This window comes from Bidens hawaiensis, unplaced genomic scaffold (genome assembly GCF_021521415.1).
Source record: "Bidens hawaiensis isolate Kalapana, Puna unplaced genomic scaffold, B.hawaiensis_p1.1 tig00012940_1, whole genome shotgun sequence".
Lineage (NCBI taxonomy): Eukaryota > Viridiplantae > Streptophyta > Magnoliopsida > Asterales > Asteraceae > Bidens > Bidens hawaiensis.
Window position 1 is genome coordinate 256,908 of NW_027492078.1, and position 17,563 is coordinate 274,470.

Sequence of the window (17,563 nt, forward strand, 5' to 3'; positions counted from 1 at the left end):
GAGACTAAAATGAACCACTAATCATAACATGTTCTACGGTATGTTCTCTCTCTCTCATCTCCTTTTAATTTCTAATTTTCACATCGAATTGGATTCGATTTGATTTATGCAGGTGAGGATTTGATAAGCAGGCGATCGGTTTTGTAGTTATATTATTATTATAGATGCAAATTCTCAGATCAATTTCCAGTTGCATCCTCAAAATCATCGAATTCATGGGGTCAGTCATCTTTCAGATTGCACACACACACACACATATATATATATGATTAATTCTTTATTATGCTATTATAATTTAATTTATTAATCCTCTTTGCAAATTGTTGAACAATATTATATATCATGTATTCACATCATATGCCACCTTAATTATTTTTATTTTTATTTTTATACTCTTACATCTATTATGCTTTTTCCATTAGAATTTAAGCTCAAACTTTTTTTTAATGGAATATAATCTGAAAGCTGCAGACTTGAGCAATATTTTTTCAATAGATAAACTAGACTTTCTAAAGTGGTATGATTTAGTTGTAGTTTCAGTGTGTTGGCTTCTTAATTGATATTGTAATATGGAGTTTACTTCTAATTTCAAATTAATATGGAGTGCCGTGCTTGCGGTGCTCGCATATAATGTATATATGTGAGAACCCTCGGGTGGGCAAAAGTGAAATTGCACTAGTTTTGACGTTATTTTACTAATCTCGTGAAAATAGCGTTAAAAGTGGTGGAAGGTTAATCAGGCATCATGTGGTGGCATTGATAGCCGAAAGACAAGGGTACATGCACCAATCGGCTTGTGTGCCGATGGTTAAGTGTTATGCGCCTTATGTCCTAGGCTTGATGCAAAACTACTATTGAGCCAGGGTCTCACCGGAAGCAGCCTCTCTATTCCTACGGGGTAGAGGTAAGGCTGTCTACATCTTACCCTCCTTAGACCCTACCATAGCTTTGCTATTGATGGGATATACTGAGTACGATGATGATGATCCTTTCTAGGAAAAATTCTTTCTTCTTTATATTGTTGTAGAAGAGCCCCTTTCGTTATGAAATTCAAAAGTAATGCTACTTATTATTTAATTATATTAGGCCTAGCAAACTGGACGGGTCGGATGGGTTTGGGTATAGGTTTTGAGCAAAATGAGTTATGGTCGAAACAGGTTGCTTTGAAAAAAAGTATCAATTGGTTTGGGGCAAAACCAGTTGTTTTAAAAGAAGTATGTTATGTACAGAATATTTGAAAGGTGCGAAACAACAAAAAGTATGTTGGCTCTTTTTATGGTATTTGCCCTATTTAAAGATATAATAAGAATGTCTTGAAAGTAAGAAGCTTGAATCTCAACGTCTTAGCTGACAAATAATAAATTTGATAAATTAATCTTAACACATAACAGAATAAGCTTAAGCATTTGCATTTTTTCCATAAGTTATTATTAGGCAAAGAAAATAAGGTGATTCCTAGTTCCGGTTAATGTAAGTTAATCTACCTATGGTTCAGACAAAAACTACTAAACAAGTTGATTAGCCCATTACGCCATTACGGACACGTTGACTAATATTAGTAGGACCCAAATTGACCTTAACATTTGGTACATAATTACTTGTTTTTGTTACCATGAATCTGATTTGTGGCGTTTGTTCTAATCAAGTTTACGGTTGTAAACCTTATTTGCAACAGAGCAGAGGGTGTCTTGGATGTTGTACCAAGACTCCATTTATAACCACCGATAACAAGCCGACAGGAAACCTAGGAAAACCCCAAATCACTAACCGACATAGTATACTAGAAGATTTTTGTAGCAGCAGCACGTATGAAATGGATAATAGCTTACCTCAGTCTCAGATAAGTGCTTCATCAACTAGTGTTGCAGAATGTAGTTCTGGCACCAATCCTTCAGAATTTGTTAACCGAGGTATGTTGTTCAGTTATTCATAATTATAAAATATCATTTATAAAATCAATAGTGACATCTTGTTGCTTCCAGGTCTTTTACTTTGGAACCAAACAAGACAACAATGGATTGGAAATAAGGCGGCTGACCATCATAAGAAACATCGTCCGTCCGTTATAAGGTAAATAATTTGTTTAAACATACTCAAGTAATATGACTAATATGATGACTAAATGGTATTTTTGTTTAGTTGGAATGCAACTTATGATAATTTGCTTGGGACAAATAAGCCCTTTTCGCGGCCCATCCCTTTACCAGTAAGTTTACATAACTGATTACATCTGGAGCTTAAAATATGAACTATTTTAATAAAAGTTTTTGATGAGAAAAGTGACATTATTATCTCAGGAGATGGTAAATTTTCTTGTGGATATTTGGGAACAAGAGGGATTGTATGACTGAGTTGCTGCCAAACACATAATATGTTGCTTTCTTAATCGTAATGCAACTATAATCGACATCTTATTTGTTATTATGTTCAAATTATATGACCGTGAAATGTTGATTATGTATGTATGTTTGGATTGGCGGGAGAGGTTCGAGGGTGGGTTCGAAACGTTTGGTATTTGATGTTTTAAGGTGAGCATAAATTGTATTGAGAGTGTAGTGGTACAAATATATTGGCTTTTTGGTTGAGAACACCTTCAAGTTTTTGTGTATAATTTTACTTAAATATCACTTGGAAGGTTCTTGATCTAGTTGACAGAATGAAGCAACTTATGCAGCACCTCATATCTACCTTGTATTTCAATGTGAAAAACTCAATTGAATTACTAACTTATCAAATATTATATACCTTATAATATTTGTTTTTGAGTTTGGGGTGATAAAAGGTTTGTACTTGTACATTTGGGTTTTTATTGTCTGGTTTTGTAGGTTTGATTTGACATTATTAGACTATAGTAATTTTAGGGGGTGTTTGGGATTCCTTATTTGCATCTCCTTATATCTTAAATAAGGAGTTTTTCATAAGTTACTCAATCCTAACTTATGAAAAACTCCTTTTTCTTCTTAAAAAGGTTTAATAAGTTATATTATCCAAACACTATTTTAACTTACAAAAGTTAATAAGTTATAAGGAGGTAAAAATAAGGAAATCCAAACAGCCCCTAAGTATATTTGTTGGATTGCTATGTCACAAGCAGGCAGTCGCATGTCATTAATTACATTTGTTGTTATAACTAGTTTTTTACCTGGCGCGTTGCGCCGGGTCAGTTGGTAAATCTGAACGTTGGTAAGACACAAGCATTACCGATCCTAAGTGTTGAGGCGCTAAGTTGACGTGAATTCGGTCAGTTTCTGTTACATGTGTTATTGTACGGAAACTAAAACAAAAAAAAGTTATAAAAATTGAGGTGGAACATTGGGATAGCATTGGTCGGTGAAACTCTAGCGTTGGTAAAACCCGAGCGTTGTTGGTCCTTGGCGGTGAGTCTATGCAAATTTGGTTGGGTTTTTCACGTTTGTTATAAAACTGGAATAAAAAAAAGAATTGTCATTCGGTCAGTTTCGTTACGGTACTATAACTAAAACAAAATGCGTTAAGTCTATGCAAATTATGTCAGTTTTTATCACATCCGTTACGGTATATTGGCATTGGAACTAAACTAATAAAAAACAAACATAACAAAGATAATTAGAAATATAATTATCAAAGTTTAAAACAAAAGACAAACAAACTTCTTTTTTATATATATTAGGAATTGCCACACCTTGAAATATAAGGACAAACTCAATCAATGCATTTATCCTTAGAAAATTCTAAAATGACCCAATTATAATAGAAGATTTTATTTTTTTTCTCCTTAAATAAAATGTTTCAGAAATATCTCTTACAAATTAGTGGAGGATGCATATAATAAGTAGGGGTAGCTTTTCGTCGGCAGTGTAATTTTTTTTTTCCTTTTGGGTTGTTTTCGTATTTCGCTACCCCTTGAAATTTTTTACGTTACCCCTAATTGTTAAAAGGCCAACCAATTTAAGGGTTCAAATTAAAAAAACCCAAACAAATTTGTAGCCCAAAGCAAATAAAAACAACAAATCCTTTTTTTTTCTTTTGTATAAACGATAAACATTAAACAGAAACAGACTCAGACTCAGACATAAACAAGCTTAATAGAATATCATATTTTAAGAGTTCAAATCAAATAAAACCCAAACAAAATTTATAGCCAAAGCAAATAAAAATCATTAACCTTTTTTTTCCCTTTTGCCTGAATGAGAAACATAAAAAAGAAACAAACATAATCATCATTTTGAAATTGAAAATTTTAAAACAGTTTTGGATATGCAAATTCAAGACTTGGAAATAGATTTAGTAAGGTCTTAACTAGTTTGTTATAAAATATGTTTGGTTTAAATTTTGAGATTCGTTTTCCAATATTTACATATCTAAGATAGTGGCATTTTCGAAAATGTATCCGAATGATTTTGGTAATAAAAAAATATGGTGTATTTCAGGTGATCGTATGACCTTTTATCATACTTTAAAGGAAGATGGTACATTTTCAAATTTGGGTGAATGTAATGATGGAAATCGGAAATTTGTCAAAAAAATGACAAATATGTATCAAATTAATTATAATAATGTAATATTAAAAATAACAATTAATATGGACTAAAATGAAATAATAAGTGGTGCATATTAAAGGAGTATAGTGTCACAAAGATTGATAAATCATCATGGGTGAAAAAGTATAGACAAAAATGAAGCCTCAAATGACAGAAATTTAACAATCTCATTTCAAGGGATCTTGACAACCAACACAACTCCAATTGTTTGTCAAATTAACATCACTTTCCACCAGTTTCTTCATAATTAACTAGTAAACTAAACCACATTCAGTCCTCACATAAGCAAGATGGTCACACCACCATTTTTGAAAAAAGCTCTTCGTATTCCCGGCAGCTGACTATGAACAACAATGTCTCCATTTACACACTTCTCACCATTTCAATTAACTGATACCTCAACAGCATGTGAATCTGATGAATCTTTATTTGGTTCAGGTTCATTTGTTTCATTGGACGACGATACTGTAACTTCACAGGAGTCGGAGGGCAGTTTGGTCTTTTCGGATGGTAGTTTAGGAAGTGATTTCCTTGTTGGCTTTTTTGCAGGACCATTAGAAAGGTCTTTAGTGACTGCTTTGTTGTTTAATGACTTCTTTGCATCCAAACTTAACCGCGGTCTAAAAGTATTACCGCCATTTGCTTCCATTTCAGATGGTGATTGTGAATCCTTTTTCCTTCCAAGTTTTGGAGATTTGGGACGCGTGGTCGGTATCTATATAAATAAAAATCAATTTGTTTAGATTTTGACTTTTGGGATTGAAAATAGTATGTTTGATTTTATAGGGTCAAACTTACCTTCTTTAACTCGGTTTTAGGAGGGGTTTCACGGTAAAAGCTAGGCATAGGTGTTGCTTTGAACTTAAGGCTCTTCCTTAACATTTTAATTTCGGCTTCTTGATGTTCCTAGTACAAATTATATACAATTCTTGTTATAAGTTATTCACCTTTAAATATGTCGCAAAAAGTCAAATTTACCTTGGTTTTTGCTTCTAATGTGTTTTTTTCTTCTTCTTGTGCGTGGATCTTTTCCTCGAGCTTAGAATAGAACTGCCAAAAGCAAAAGGCAAATAAATTAAATAAGTTTTTAGGGTGAAAATAAGCTACACCCATAAAGTCAAAGTCAATATTTCTAACCTCTTTCCGTTTTTCGGCTCTTTCGTTGCACCTAAAACTAAAATTATAAGCTGGCAATCTTCCACGTCTTTGTGGTTTCTCGTCTCCTGTTGTTGAACTTCTAAGCAAGTAATTAAGGATAAACTGAGCATCATATTGTCCTACTTTGACTTTGGAAATCAAAGTATATTCATTTTGAATTTCAAGTGAATGTAATTATCTTTTTCAGAAACTACTGGTAGCAAGATGCAAGAGTATATAAGGATTATAATGCTGAAAAAGAATCAAAGTTACAAGTATTATAAAAGTTTCGGTAAAACAAGTTTGACATTCAAAGTCAAAGCATGACAATTAGTAGATAGTCAAAATAAGCATACGTTTTCTTCAAGATTAGCAAGAACTATTCATGTGGATGGTGATGCATTTGCTTCTAAACCCATATCAACGTTGACCATCAAAATGATTAATACTTGACCACAAAAGTCAACCCGTAAAAATCAAGACAAAAAGGATACTCTGAAGAATGTGTTCTTGCTTCGGATGTACTTTCGTTAACCGTTTTCACTGACTTTCCGGGCTGCTAAAGTAAACAAATAGCCATTTATCCAAAATAATGTTTTACTTTGAAGATGCATTAACAACAATATTAAGAAAAACGACATATAATAAAAAAATGTACCTTAGAAAGATGGGCCTTAACTTGGACCATTGCAGGCTTTGAGTCACCACTCTTCTTCTCACTATGAACCAGGCCACCTTTAACCGAATTAGTTTTCTTTGCATTGTTAATATTTGTTTTGTTTTTTGTGCCCGTGTTATGATCCAACCCGTTGTTGCCTGTATCAGTTTGGCATTTGGGTTGAGTTGATGAATTGTTGGAATCTTTCACTTGAAGCTCCTGATAGTAAAACAATACCTACTCTTTTAGATTTAAAAAAAAACATGTATTGTACAAAAAAATGGTAAATTTCTAGCCGGAAAACGATGATAGTTAGAAAACTTGTCAATCATTTGTATCAAAGTTGATAAAAACATTCCAGATGCCAAATTGTTTTTTCTTTGGTAATCAGGAGTGACGTATGTTTAATATTTAAATTAATTTGTTAGTCGCGTATTCTAACCGTTAACAAGAAAATAAACATATATACATTTGTCAAATTAATTAAAACTATATTTTGCATACTTGAATTAGTAAATGACTTAAAGTAAACCTTTTTAGTACCATAAAAGCATCATTGTTTTCTTCGACTTGCTCAGCCAACGACTTGTTAAAACTCCCATTTCCTTCTTTAATTTCAGAATTATAATCGGGAATTCGCGCTACAATATCCATCGAGTCATCTTCCTCATCATGATTAGAAAATTGATCATGATCTTCCTCATGAGTAGTCCCATTTCCAGAAACAACCATCATATCATCGACATCCGCCATAGCTACAAAATTCAAGATTTTTGAATTTTAATATATATATATATATAAAAAAAAAACTTCATTTTAACTAACTTTTATTTGGGAAAAATATACAAACATATTAAGCATACACCCTTTTCACATTCAGTCAAATAAACAAACAATGCAAATCAATCCAAACCCTAGTTTACATTTCTTGATTTCTGACAAATATCAACCAATCTTGTTAAAGATTCAAACTTTATACCAGTACACCACTATCCAATCACTTCACACCCAAAATCTGAACTAAAAACACAAATTCATAACTAGATCTTTAATCCTATGAACAGATCCACTGCTCAAACCCAAAGATTCACATATACCCATTATTAAAAATCCCACATTTCAAGATTTGAAGTAGCAAGAAGCTCACCTAGAGTAGCAGACAAAGATCAAAAGGCCATGGTGGGCTTAAAGATTGGATCTTTGAAAGGAATTTGAATCTTTTAAGTGTGAAATGAAAAGGGGTTTTTGTAATGTGATCTTTTAGCAGGAGAGTGGAAAATAGAGTGAAGAGGAGATTGAAAGAATCTTGATGGAGCGTCGGTGATAAATGCTCATCTATAAATCAATCAATCCAACGGTTAATAATATCTCTCAGCATATTCCTTTTCACGGTTATTTTCATGAATACTTGCATTTTGTATTTCTTTTAAGTTAAGTGCACGACTTTATTATATTTTCTTGTGACATACGAATATTATTAGTATTATTATTATAATTATTATTATTATTATTATTATTATTATTATTATTCAAGTTTAAAACTTACGAATTCGTGCTGACTTGCCGTCTCAACGCTTAGATTTTACCACCGTCTGAGTTTTACCGACCCGTCCCAGCGCAACACACCAGGTAAACCACTAGTTATATATCAAAATTGGTATATTGATATATAACTACATATAATAAATGTAATCAAAACCAACCCAAATCGGATCGACTCTTCGCCGTAATATCCAGGTTTTACTGACCGTTTTTTTGTACAATGGTAGCAAACATCATTGGTTCACATGGTGGCACTAGCTTGTGACGCTTCATACAATATTTTGATCATTTTTTAGTTCTAATTGAAACCGGCCCAATTCGCGTCTACTCATCGCCGTAACGCTCGGGTACTGACCAATGTTTTGTTTTGTTTAGTTCGCCCGAGTTTTACTGACTTAATAAACATCATTTTAAATGAGTTATTTTTTGGTATAATAAGTTATGCGAGTATTCTGGATGTTTGCTAATTTAATCTTTAGTTTTAGTGTCAGTTTCATAATGAAGCTAATCGATACCAACCAAATTCGTGTCGCATTGATCATAAGTTGTATTTGTTTTTCTCTAATATGTTAGCTAGGTTAGAGCCCGTGTTCCACACGGGTGAAAATATAATAAAAATAAAAAAATTTATTATATGTAATATTTATATTCAGTTATTTCATATATTAATTTTTATTTATGACTTTTTAGTAAGTTTTTATATATTATGCACTATAAGTTTAAGTTGAAAATAAAACGTTTGTGTTAGATTTATTTTAAAAATAAAATATTCATACCTATATTGTTATATTAAATATTATGTGTATAAATATGATATTTATGACAAAATGTTGTCACATATTTAAAAACTAAATTTATAAAACTAAGTTTGGTTGTAAAAGAAAATAAATAAAAATATATTGTATTTTAAAATGAAAAAAGAAATAATGAACAATCCTAAATGGTTGTGTTAAAAAGATATGGGAAGACAATGTGATATTGTGAATTGTGGAAATGCTAATAATTAAGTATAATTTTGGTTTTATACTTGAAGAGAAATTACATTTATATATGTTAAGTAAAAAATTCTAACACAATTACTACTTTAGTAGGGTTGGTAGGCATGTTTGGTTTGAAACATGAGGACTTGGGTTTGAAACCTGCATCACACGTTTTGCTTTAATAGTATAGTTAGAAGTTAGATTTTCTATATTATAAGTTATACTAGTGACACAACGTACTTTTTTCTACGTTGATGTTGATAGGTTAATGTTTTTAATTTTGTGTTGGTGTCATAACAAACTTCTACCAACTGAATGTACGCTAATGTACCGTTACGATCATAACGAACTTTTACCAACTGAATGGATGTTGCTGCATCACGACGGGTACAAACCTAGTTAATAACATATTATAGTAAACTCAAAACGATTATAATAAAGTGGCATGCAACAGTGAACTAGTCTTTGTTAAACTTTCTTATAGATGATAGGACTTTTTTGAACTTATGTGATATGATTTTAGGTAGCATTAGGTAGTTGGAATCTCCCTGATATTTTAGCGTTTTGTCACCTAAGCATGTTCCTATTTGGGGGATGGGCCGACGTGACAATGAGACATGATGTGTGCATCATACAATACTCTAGTGCATTGATCACGTTATATTTATAAATCAATTCACTATTCTATTATAGAAAGCGCATGGGTCGATCTAAGAATAAAGTAAGAAATCAAAAGTCAAAAGGATTAGTTAGATGCATGTCATCCCACAATTATATGTTTGTGAATTCGGCTGTGGGTGGCTGTGCTTTCATGTGTGATACAATTGTATCCTTGTTTGTGTGGTAGTCTCAACTATCTATCTACCATTATATGTCTGATATACTGTGCCAGCTTTACAATTATTTAATGATATTTTTGCAAACATGTTAGGTATCATATATATTTATATATCAAAATTTATGTATGTATCATATTTCAAAACTTTGGTTCGACCTTTTAACAAATTATTATAGTTCCATTTATCATATCACTCATAAGTGGCTTTGCCATTGTTTTTCTTTGTCAACAATAGCTTTTTAGGGTACATGCATGTACTAAGGAGAGCTTATAGATAAAGAGAACACTTAACTTTACTGACGTAATCAAAAATCAATTAAGAAGTTTAAAATAATGTTAGGTTGCCTTGATTTTTAAAAATCAAGCTTTACCTCAACTGACATTGGAGAGGAAGTTCCAGTTCGAACAACCGGGTTTTACCGCAGTGTGCCTTCAAGCAGCAGGTTTTCCCCGTAACAGAAGGTGGTGGGTTTGGGCTACACAGCGCTGTCTACGATCGCGGGCGTATAAGGTTGTCTTTTGCCATTGGGTTAGCCTGAGTAGCCGAGCTTTATTCATTGGCCATTCAAAAAAAAAAGAAAAAAGATATCATGCACAATTTGTTTTATTTCAGATCTTTTAGAAAACAGCATGTCCGGCTGGGGTGTTACAAAAGTCTGCACTAATTTGTTGTCTAGTCCGGAACCAGAAAAAGACCAGCCGAGCCGGAGACAGCCGTAGATTGGAAATTAAGCTTTACGAAACACCATGCGAAAACACCGCTAATTCGCTAATCATCATATCTTCAAACACACCCAAAACACAATGCCAAGCACCCCTAATAAGCATCTAATGCTATTTCTTTTTTAACTGAAGGCATGAAGCAATACCAATATACAAAGACCCAAAACAGAATAAAGCTTCTTACATCCAAGTGTCATCCAAAAGAAACAACGAAAAACAGTTTGATTTTATAGCAAATAATTACAGATAGCTTGTTATTCATGTGTTCTCATAATAACAAAAATGCCAAGAAGAGGAGAATCAATTAATTAAACAATACAATATATGATAAAAGAGCAAAGTAAATACATATCACACATGTATCAATATTCAGTAAGTAGGGTAGTAGTGCCCATACCCATTTACAGGCGGCGGACCTCCATAAGGCATCATAGGTGGTTGTCCCGGACCAACATAACCCCCACCATTAATCTGGGTCAAACCAACTTGACCTTGCATCCCATCCCGAGCATACTGCTGCCAAACCATCTGTTCTTGAACCAGCAACCGCTGTTTGTTCTCTACATCCGCCATTTGGACATAAGCTGGTGGCGGGACACTTAACGAGGAGGCAAATGGATCACCACCCACGGGTTGAACCGACCCGTCAGGAGCCGGGAGTGCCAAAACAGGTGTGGCGGTCTTCCCTGGCAACGCCACGCTGCTGGCACTGCCGCCAGTTAACTGAGTGGTGCTCACATGTTGTCTTACCATTCCTTGGTCATACATTCCGTTTAGCAGCAACGGGTCAAGCCCACCGCCCATTGCTGCCTTCTGTTTCTCAAGATTGCTGGTGGTCTCCACCAATGCAAGTTCCCAATCAGCTTTCCCAGCCTCGGCAGCTGGATTCTGCCAGGCGGATGTCACCTCCGACCCATCCGACCCAAACGCTTCCCATTTCCCGTTATTTGCTGCAGGACCCGCAAACAACGCCAAAGCAAACCGATTCCCTTGATCATCAGCCGTCCCCGCCTCTTCTCTTAGGTCCACTAAATCACCCTGTGATTTAGGTGGCGAAGGCGGTGTCTCAACCACTGGCGGTGGTGGTGGTGGGGTGGTTTCTGGTGCCGGCAAAGCCTTTATCTCATTCATATCAGGAACCGGCTCTTCTTTAACCTCGGGTTTCTTCTCGGGGCTTTTCATAGCTTTTGCTCTGTCTCTCACAAAATCCTCCAGCGTCTCCAACAGCTTCCCAGTTATTTTCTGAACTTCTGGATAATCAGATGACCTCGCGATACCCATATCCTTACACCAATTATAAAAACCTACAAGCTCATCAATCTGCTTTGCAGCACTAGCATATGCATCAAACGCCTTCACACAATCATTATGTTCCATATCAAAGAACCGATCGAGCAACACAGCCAAAACCTCACATATATCAGCATAAAGCTTAAAACTTTCTTGCACAACAGCGTATAACGAAACCAAAACCAACCTACTGTTTCTTGCAAGACCCGTAGGTCTGCACGATAACACCCGATCTAACAGCCTCTGTAAATGCCCCATCTTCCCAAATATTGCCTCGAGTTTCATTTCCCGTATCGGAGTAGCATCTTTCTTTTCATATCCCTCTCTCACATCCCCAGAAGATCTCGATTTCCTCATACTATTACCACCGTACGAATATTCATCACGAGACTCATTGTAATCATAATCATACCCACGGTTCTGTGGCGACCTAAAACGATCCTCACGAGGTTTATCAAGATCTCCACCGCTTTGTTTTCGCTCATACGCGATCAAATCCAGCCTCTGGTCTAAATAAAACCCGTAAGTCCTCACGAAAGCCGAATGATCCCACGAATTACCATGCGCCTCATCACGAAAATCCGCCATGTTAAGCAACCGTGTGCCTCTCCTAGTCGCATACATTATCTCCTGCTGGAACACCAAATCGCCATCGCTCAACAACCGGTGGACTAGAACCAAACACTTTAGCGCGACAATCCAATCACGAGTTTTGCTCAAACGCTTCGAAACGGCGTGAACGCAGGCGCTCACGTAGCCTCGAGAGTACGAGGTAAGCTGCAGGATCTCGCGAATGTACTTCTCGCCTGCGGGATCATCGTCATGACTGGTGGCTTTGACTATTGCAACCTCTAGCTCCGGTGCCATGTTGCTAGCTACCTTTGCAATTCCAATGCTTGTTTGATCCTTGACGGCTCCAATCGCCTTCCGAAGAGTTGTCGGTGCCATTACTAATTCTTCTTCTTCTTCAGACAAAACCCTAAAACCCTAAAAACCAAAAATTAAATATACAGATCTGAGAATTTTATAATTCAAAATTAATATTAAGGAGGCGTAGCATATTAATTAATAAATAATAATTGATTAGCTAGCTTGTCATAAAAACAGAATGAATGAATTATCAAAATTACTAAGTAATTAACACCGTCATTATTTGCAATTATGATATGAATTCAAACAGCTAATCACAACACAAATGCAGTTGATGATTATACTAAACTTTAATTAAAAGTTAAAGCGTACCGTGAGTATGATGAGATCAGATCTGGAGTTGACTAGGTGGGAGTTGGTGGAATGAATCGGTGAGATCTAGAGAGAGAAAGTGAGAATTAGGCGGTGTCGGACATTATATTTCATGTGTGTTGGCGATGATGATGATGTTAACTTAATTTTGATTGGGAATTTATTTATGTATTTTGGAAAAGTTGTTGCAACACGGTCAACTTTATACTATATATATATATATATATATATATATATATATTGCTTCCAGTCAAATATACTCGAATACAAAAGTATCTAAGGGTTTATAAACATAGTTATACACCAGCTGTATTAAACAATTCTAGAAACGAGAAGGTATACATTATAAGTGCACAGAATACCCGGTTTCGGATCTGACCCGGTATATCTGACCTCGAACCGGTTCATACGGATCCGGTTTTGACTTTTGTTGTAACAAACTAGCTACCGCCGCACCATAATATTGTCCGCTTTGGCCGGGACGTACCACTATTACCTCACGGATTTGCTTTTGGTTGCCCTAGTGGAGACTTCTCAGGAGGTCACTCATCATGATACTGCTTCCACCTAAGCACGCTTAACTGTGGAGTTCTCCTCTCATCCACTACCATTAAGCGCCCAAAACGTGTTATGATGGGGAAGGTATCCACCTCCTTATAAATAAGGTTTAGTTCTCCTCCCCAACCGATGTAGGATGTCACATTTGTTGACCATACCCGAAACTCCGGTTTCTGAAAATACCCGGTTTATTCACCTCTAGTATACATCAAGGAATGTTTGATGACAAACGATTAGTGCTATCAAGACTACGTCATTCTTGTGGGTGAAAAATCAAAGTAAAAAGGTGAGCATGTTATGGGAAAATGGTGTGATTGTTTCTCTTCGTTAATTTTCTTTTGTAATATGTTATTGATTGTTTAGTCCCTTTTTTTTTCTTGTGTTGGGGCTAGAAGGTTCAATTTTGTTTTTTCTTTTTCTTTTAAATATATTCAACTTAAAAAAAATGGTTTCGAGTTAGTGTTTGAATAAAAAGAACATAAATGATATTTTTTTCATGCACTTCTATTATCCTATATATTAATTTGCAACTCTTGACAGCTTTGAATGTCTTATTCTTGGCTTTCCGTGTTGTACAATCCTTCTTCTTTCCCCAAAACATTTTTGAATTACATGCTATTTTGATTGGATTGCACATACCAATAACTACTCCGTGCGTCTTCTATACTCTTCTGTTCAACCAACTTCACAATGAAAACAAGCTACGGAAATCAAAATCCTCTTTATCACATTTATCTCCCACCTCAACAATGATGAAGCTGGTGATGGTGAGGCATAGCATTGACGAGGAGGAAGCATCTCACCGGTATGTCTTTCTTCAAGCCCTAATTACTCTTAATTTTGCTTCAAGATCTAATGGTCGTTTGAATTGTTTAATCAGAAGCTTGAACATTTGTAATTGTAATCGAACGACGGTAGTGTTCGACGGCTTTCTAGTAATGTTCTCTCGATAATTTCATCTGTGATTTTCTTGACTTTAGGGCTTGTTTAAATTATATTTCCTAATATATCACGTTATATACATGGATGATTCATATCACTTTTGTTTCTTTTCATGAAAAGTTATGTAACACAAAATGTTACATTTTTTTTTTCCTTTTTTACTAACTAAAATATTAAAAATTCAAATTAATTAGATGTCTCTAAGACTCTTCAACTATGAGAAATTATATTCTTAGTCTCTACTATTAAATCATATGTAACACAAAATGTATTAATCAAACGTAACACAAAATGTCTTTTTATTAAGTTTGTTAACTTTCATAGTTGGTTTTGTATGAAATTATTGATACACCCTTAATGGAAGTTTTAAAGTATACGATCTCCAAACAACACAACCCCCATCCTCCACCCTCAATCCTTCTTCATTCTCCGCTCATTCCAGTCACAAGCATACACACCAAATCAAATCATTTACTAGTGACTACACCTTCCTTATCGCCCATACCCTCAATTTCCAATACGATGTTATTTGTTTTACAACGCCGACGAGGTGTAAATTTCAAATTGCACCAAAAGCATTCCACAATAGCGCTTTTCCCTCAGTTTCTTTACTCATTCATCGTTTAGTGTTTTTACTTAGGGGATTAGGTAGAATCGGCAAGTTAGTCGCGTTATTAGGTTGACTTATGGAAGTTAGTAGAGTCGAGTTCTAACTAAACAAGAAGTATCAAGTATTGTACCTCATTCCATTGTTTTGCTGTGCATAGCCAAGCAAAAATATTATTACAAAATATTAACACTAGCTCCATTACATACACAAACTGAATCCGGATCCAAATTATACTGAAGTGTCTTCAAAACGGAAGAACCTTATTGACGATTTCCTGACTAAGAGCCGTAATCTGCGAATCAAGCGACTTAATAGTCTCCTCCTTCTGCTTCTCCAAACTCAACAACGCCTCCTAAAGGTGAGTAATATAACTTGTCGAGAGTACTGAACATGAGGAACAAGAACTCGGCTGCGATGATGGGGAGCGTGAGGCCGAAGTCGAAGAGTTGAGCTCTTTCGAACTCTTTGGCAAGTGAGGGGAGTGGCGTGATTCAAGAGGTGGGTTTTTTCTTCGATGATGTTCCTAAGTAGGTAAGGCCTAAAACGCCAATTGACTGCATTGCAGAATGACTCAATTAGGTATCGGTGGTTTCAAAAGCTATTAAAAAAATAGTTACCCTTGACTTCGAATCTCAGTATCCAAAGTTGTCATTTACATTTTTTATAATTAATTATTCAAATTTCAAAGTATTTGTAACTTCACAATGTTGAATTAATAATTAATGATTATATTAAAATAATAAAATTTTGATCAATGACTAAATTTCATTTTCACTATCACTTAAGCATATCAGGTATAGGGCTGTCATTTTTATCCGTAACCTAAAACCTGACCCCAATAACTATTAACCCGAACCCGAAAGTACTCATACTCATGAAACTCGAACCCGAATATAATAAACATGAGTACAACCCGAACTAATACGAGTTGAGTACTGAGTACTTTTTAATGGGTTTCGGGTAAACCCAAAGCACCCAGATAACCAGTTTGACTAAGTATTATATTCATTTATTATATATCCTACCTTATCCCATTCAATGAAAATCATGCATATCCAAAGCGAAGAATTTACTTATTTTTATTATTTTAACAAAAGTATTGTAAACTGTTTTCAAACAACATAAATTAAGTTAGAAGCATACAAAGTTACTTATTCGCTAGAATGAAATCGTCCTTAACATGAAAGTTCAACTGTTGTTAAATTATTATTATAAATTATTATTGGCTAATTGATCATAGCTTGGATTATATGCCTTGTAAAATTTAATATTACACTTTTATTTTCATAACAAAATAAAGAGTTAATTAGAAGAATAATATGGTAAACATTGTTATGGTTTTTTAACCTCGGAATTTTAGAGCTCGAGCAAGCTCAACAAGCAAATTGTTTATATCAATATCAAGGGAGAGAAGTAAATCTTGTTATTTCATATTAGCAGGAAAAATCAAGAGAGCAATGGACGGTTCCGGTTTAACGGGCCATTTTAAGTTTGGGCCAAAGCAAGTTAGACTGATCAAGTCAGTGGCTTTTTTGGCCCATTTCTTTACTCTTACAAGTAACTTAAAGGCTAAAGGTTTTAACTAAGCATTTGAGTGCACTTGACATTGTGGCAACTTAATACGTTTAAACTACTAGACCCACTTGGCCAGGTTCTTGATAGCTAATTGCTTCTATTTAACCTCTTTGATCTATTATCGGTAAAATGCAACCTTGATGGACCACTTATAGTAAAATGGGCTCGATTTGCCGCATCTAATCGACTAATGTGTACCCTTTGGACTTGGGGTTAGGTCATAAACCACCAAAACTACTCAAATCAAAGCAAATTGGCTGGTTTGGCTGTTTTAAATGCCTATAGTCCGGTCCAAGGCTAAACTTTGAACGGCTTAAGGAACCCGTTGTTTTACATTAGTGATTCAATTTTATTTTTTTTTTCATTTTAGGAATATAAAGTTATGTGTGTGTGTGTATATACATATTATATTTGTTAAAAATCCTTATAAAGTTCTAATTATGCTTTTAGAAGAAAAAGGACCCTTTTTTCTCTAAAACCATTAAACCCGGACCGGACAATAAACTTTAAACCGTGAAAATTGGTTGAGCCAAACCGTGAACACAGCTAGCTGTAAATGACCCTCTCTTACGAACGAACTGAAATTGTACGATGAAAACAAAGCACTTTTTTACTTCAAATCAATGCATAGCTTCAATGCATTGGCAGGCTAGTAACCACAAGACAAAATTATAGTACCGCCAATAATTAGAACGCAAAATGATGTTGGTTCTTTATCTCTAGCAGGATATTGGTAGTGACAACATATGTGCAGATTGCCAGAAAATTTTCTATGCAAAATCAAGCAACAAATTTTGACACTTTGATGGATTGCGGATTCAAGTTTCTTTCATTATTATGATTAAATATAAGATATGCACATATAAATATATACCATACGCATATGTTTTTAGTAACTTAGTTGAAAGTGTGTTTTCTTTTTTATAACTGTGCGAAAACTTTCATAAG

At 34.7% G+C, this 17,563-nt stretch overlaps 2 protein-coding genes and 2 pseudogenes across 3 annotated transcripts; 1 reads left to right on the forward strand and 3 right to left on the reverse strand.

Moving 5' to 3' along the window:
- LOC143542592 (uncharacterized) lies at positions 1 to 2,588 on the forward strand. 2 transcript variants are annotated; one of them, XM_077035147.1, is made up of 6 exons: positions 1 to 38; positions 113 to 220; positions 1,681 to 1,910; positions 1,983 to 2,070; positions 2,140 to 2,206; positions 2,298 to 2,588. In XM_077035147.1, exons 2-6 carry the CDS (start codon positions 165 to 167, stop codon positions 2,349 to 2,351), a joined length of 495 nt encoding a protein of 164 aa, XP_076891262.1. In that variant the 5' UTR covers positions 1 to 38; positions 113 to 164; the 3' UTR covers positions 2,352 to 2,588. The 2 variants fall into 2 exon arrangements, with proteins under 2 accessions (XP_076891262.1, XP_076891263.1); XM_077035148.1 differs by having other exon boundaries at positions 7 to 38; positions 1,676 to 1,910.
- Positions 2,589 to 4,655: 2,067 nt separating this feature from the next.
- On the reverse strand, positions 4,656 to 7,561 carry LOC143542593 (protein WVD2-like 6). The gene is made up of 8 exons (XM_077035149.1): positions 7,463 to 7,561; positions 6,859 to 7,070; positions 6,316 to 6,534; positions 6,152 to 6,213; positions 5,658 to 5,757; positions 5,499 to 5,570; positions 5,319 to 5,426; positions 4,656 to 5,235 (listed from the first exon to the last, which is right to left on the reverse strand). Exons 2-8 carry the CDS (start codon positions 7,066 to 7,068, stop codon positions 4,903 to 4,905), a joined length of 1,104 nt encoding a protein of 367 aa, XP_076891264.1. The 5' UTR covers positions 7,069 to 7,070; positions 7,463 to 7,561; the 3' UTR covers positions 4,656 to 4,902.
- A 3,141-nt stretch (positions 7,562 to 10,702) lies between these two features.
- Positions 10,703 to 12,650, reverse strand: LOC143542594 (putative clathrin assembly protein At2g25430 pseudogene; annotated as a pseudogene).
- A 2,634-nt stretch (positions 12,651 to 15,284) lies between these two features.
- Positions 15,285 to 15,522, reverse strand: LOC143542618 (ATP synthase subunit b', chloroplastic-like; annotated as a pseudogene).
- Positions 15,523 to 17,563: the final 2,041 nt, after the last annotated feature.

What these genes read in the sequence shown, in the direction of transcription:
- LOC143542592 (XM_077035147.1), top strand. Translation starts at nt 165, where the DNA reads ATGCAAATTCTCAGATCAATTTCCAGTTGCATCCTCAAAATCATCGAA. An exon ending in TTCAGAATTTGTTAACCGAG is followed by an intron (nt 1,911 to 1,982) that starts GTATGTTGTTCA and finishes TGTTGCTTCCAG; the next exon opens with GTCTTTTACTTTGGAACCAA. An exon ending in CGCGGCCCATCCCTTTACCA is followed by an intron (nt 2,207 to 2,297) that starts GTAAGTTTACAT and finishes TTATTATCTCAG; the next exon opens with GAGATGGTAAATTTTCTTGT.
- LOC143542593 (XM_077035149.1), bottom strand. Translation starts at nt 7,068, where the DNA reads ATGGCGGATGTCGATGATATGATGGTTGTTTCTGGAAATGGGACTACT. An exon ending in TTAAGGCCCATCTTTCTAAG is followed by an intron (nt 6,214 to 6,315) that starts GTACATTTTTTT and finishes TTACTTTAGCAG; the next exon opens with CCCGGAAAGTCAGTGAAAAC. An exon ending in CATTAGAAGCAAAAACCAAG is followed by an intron (nt 5,427 to 5,498) that starts GTAAATTTGACT and finishes AATTTGTACTAG; the next exon opens with GAACATCAAGAAGCCGAAAT.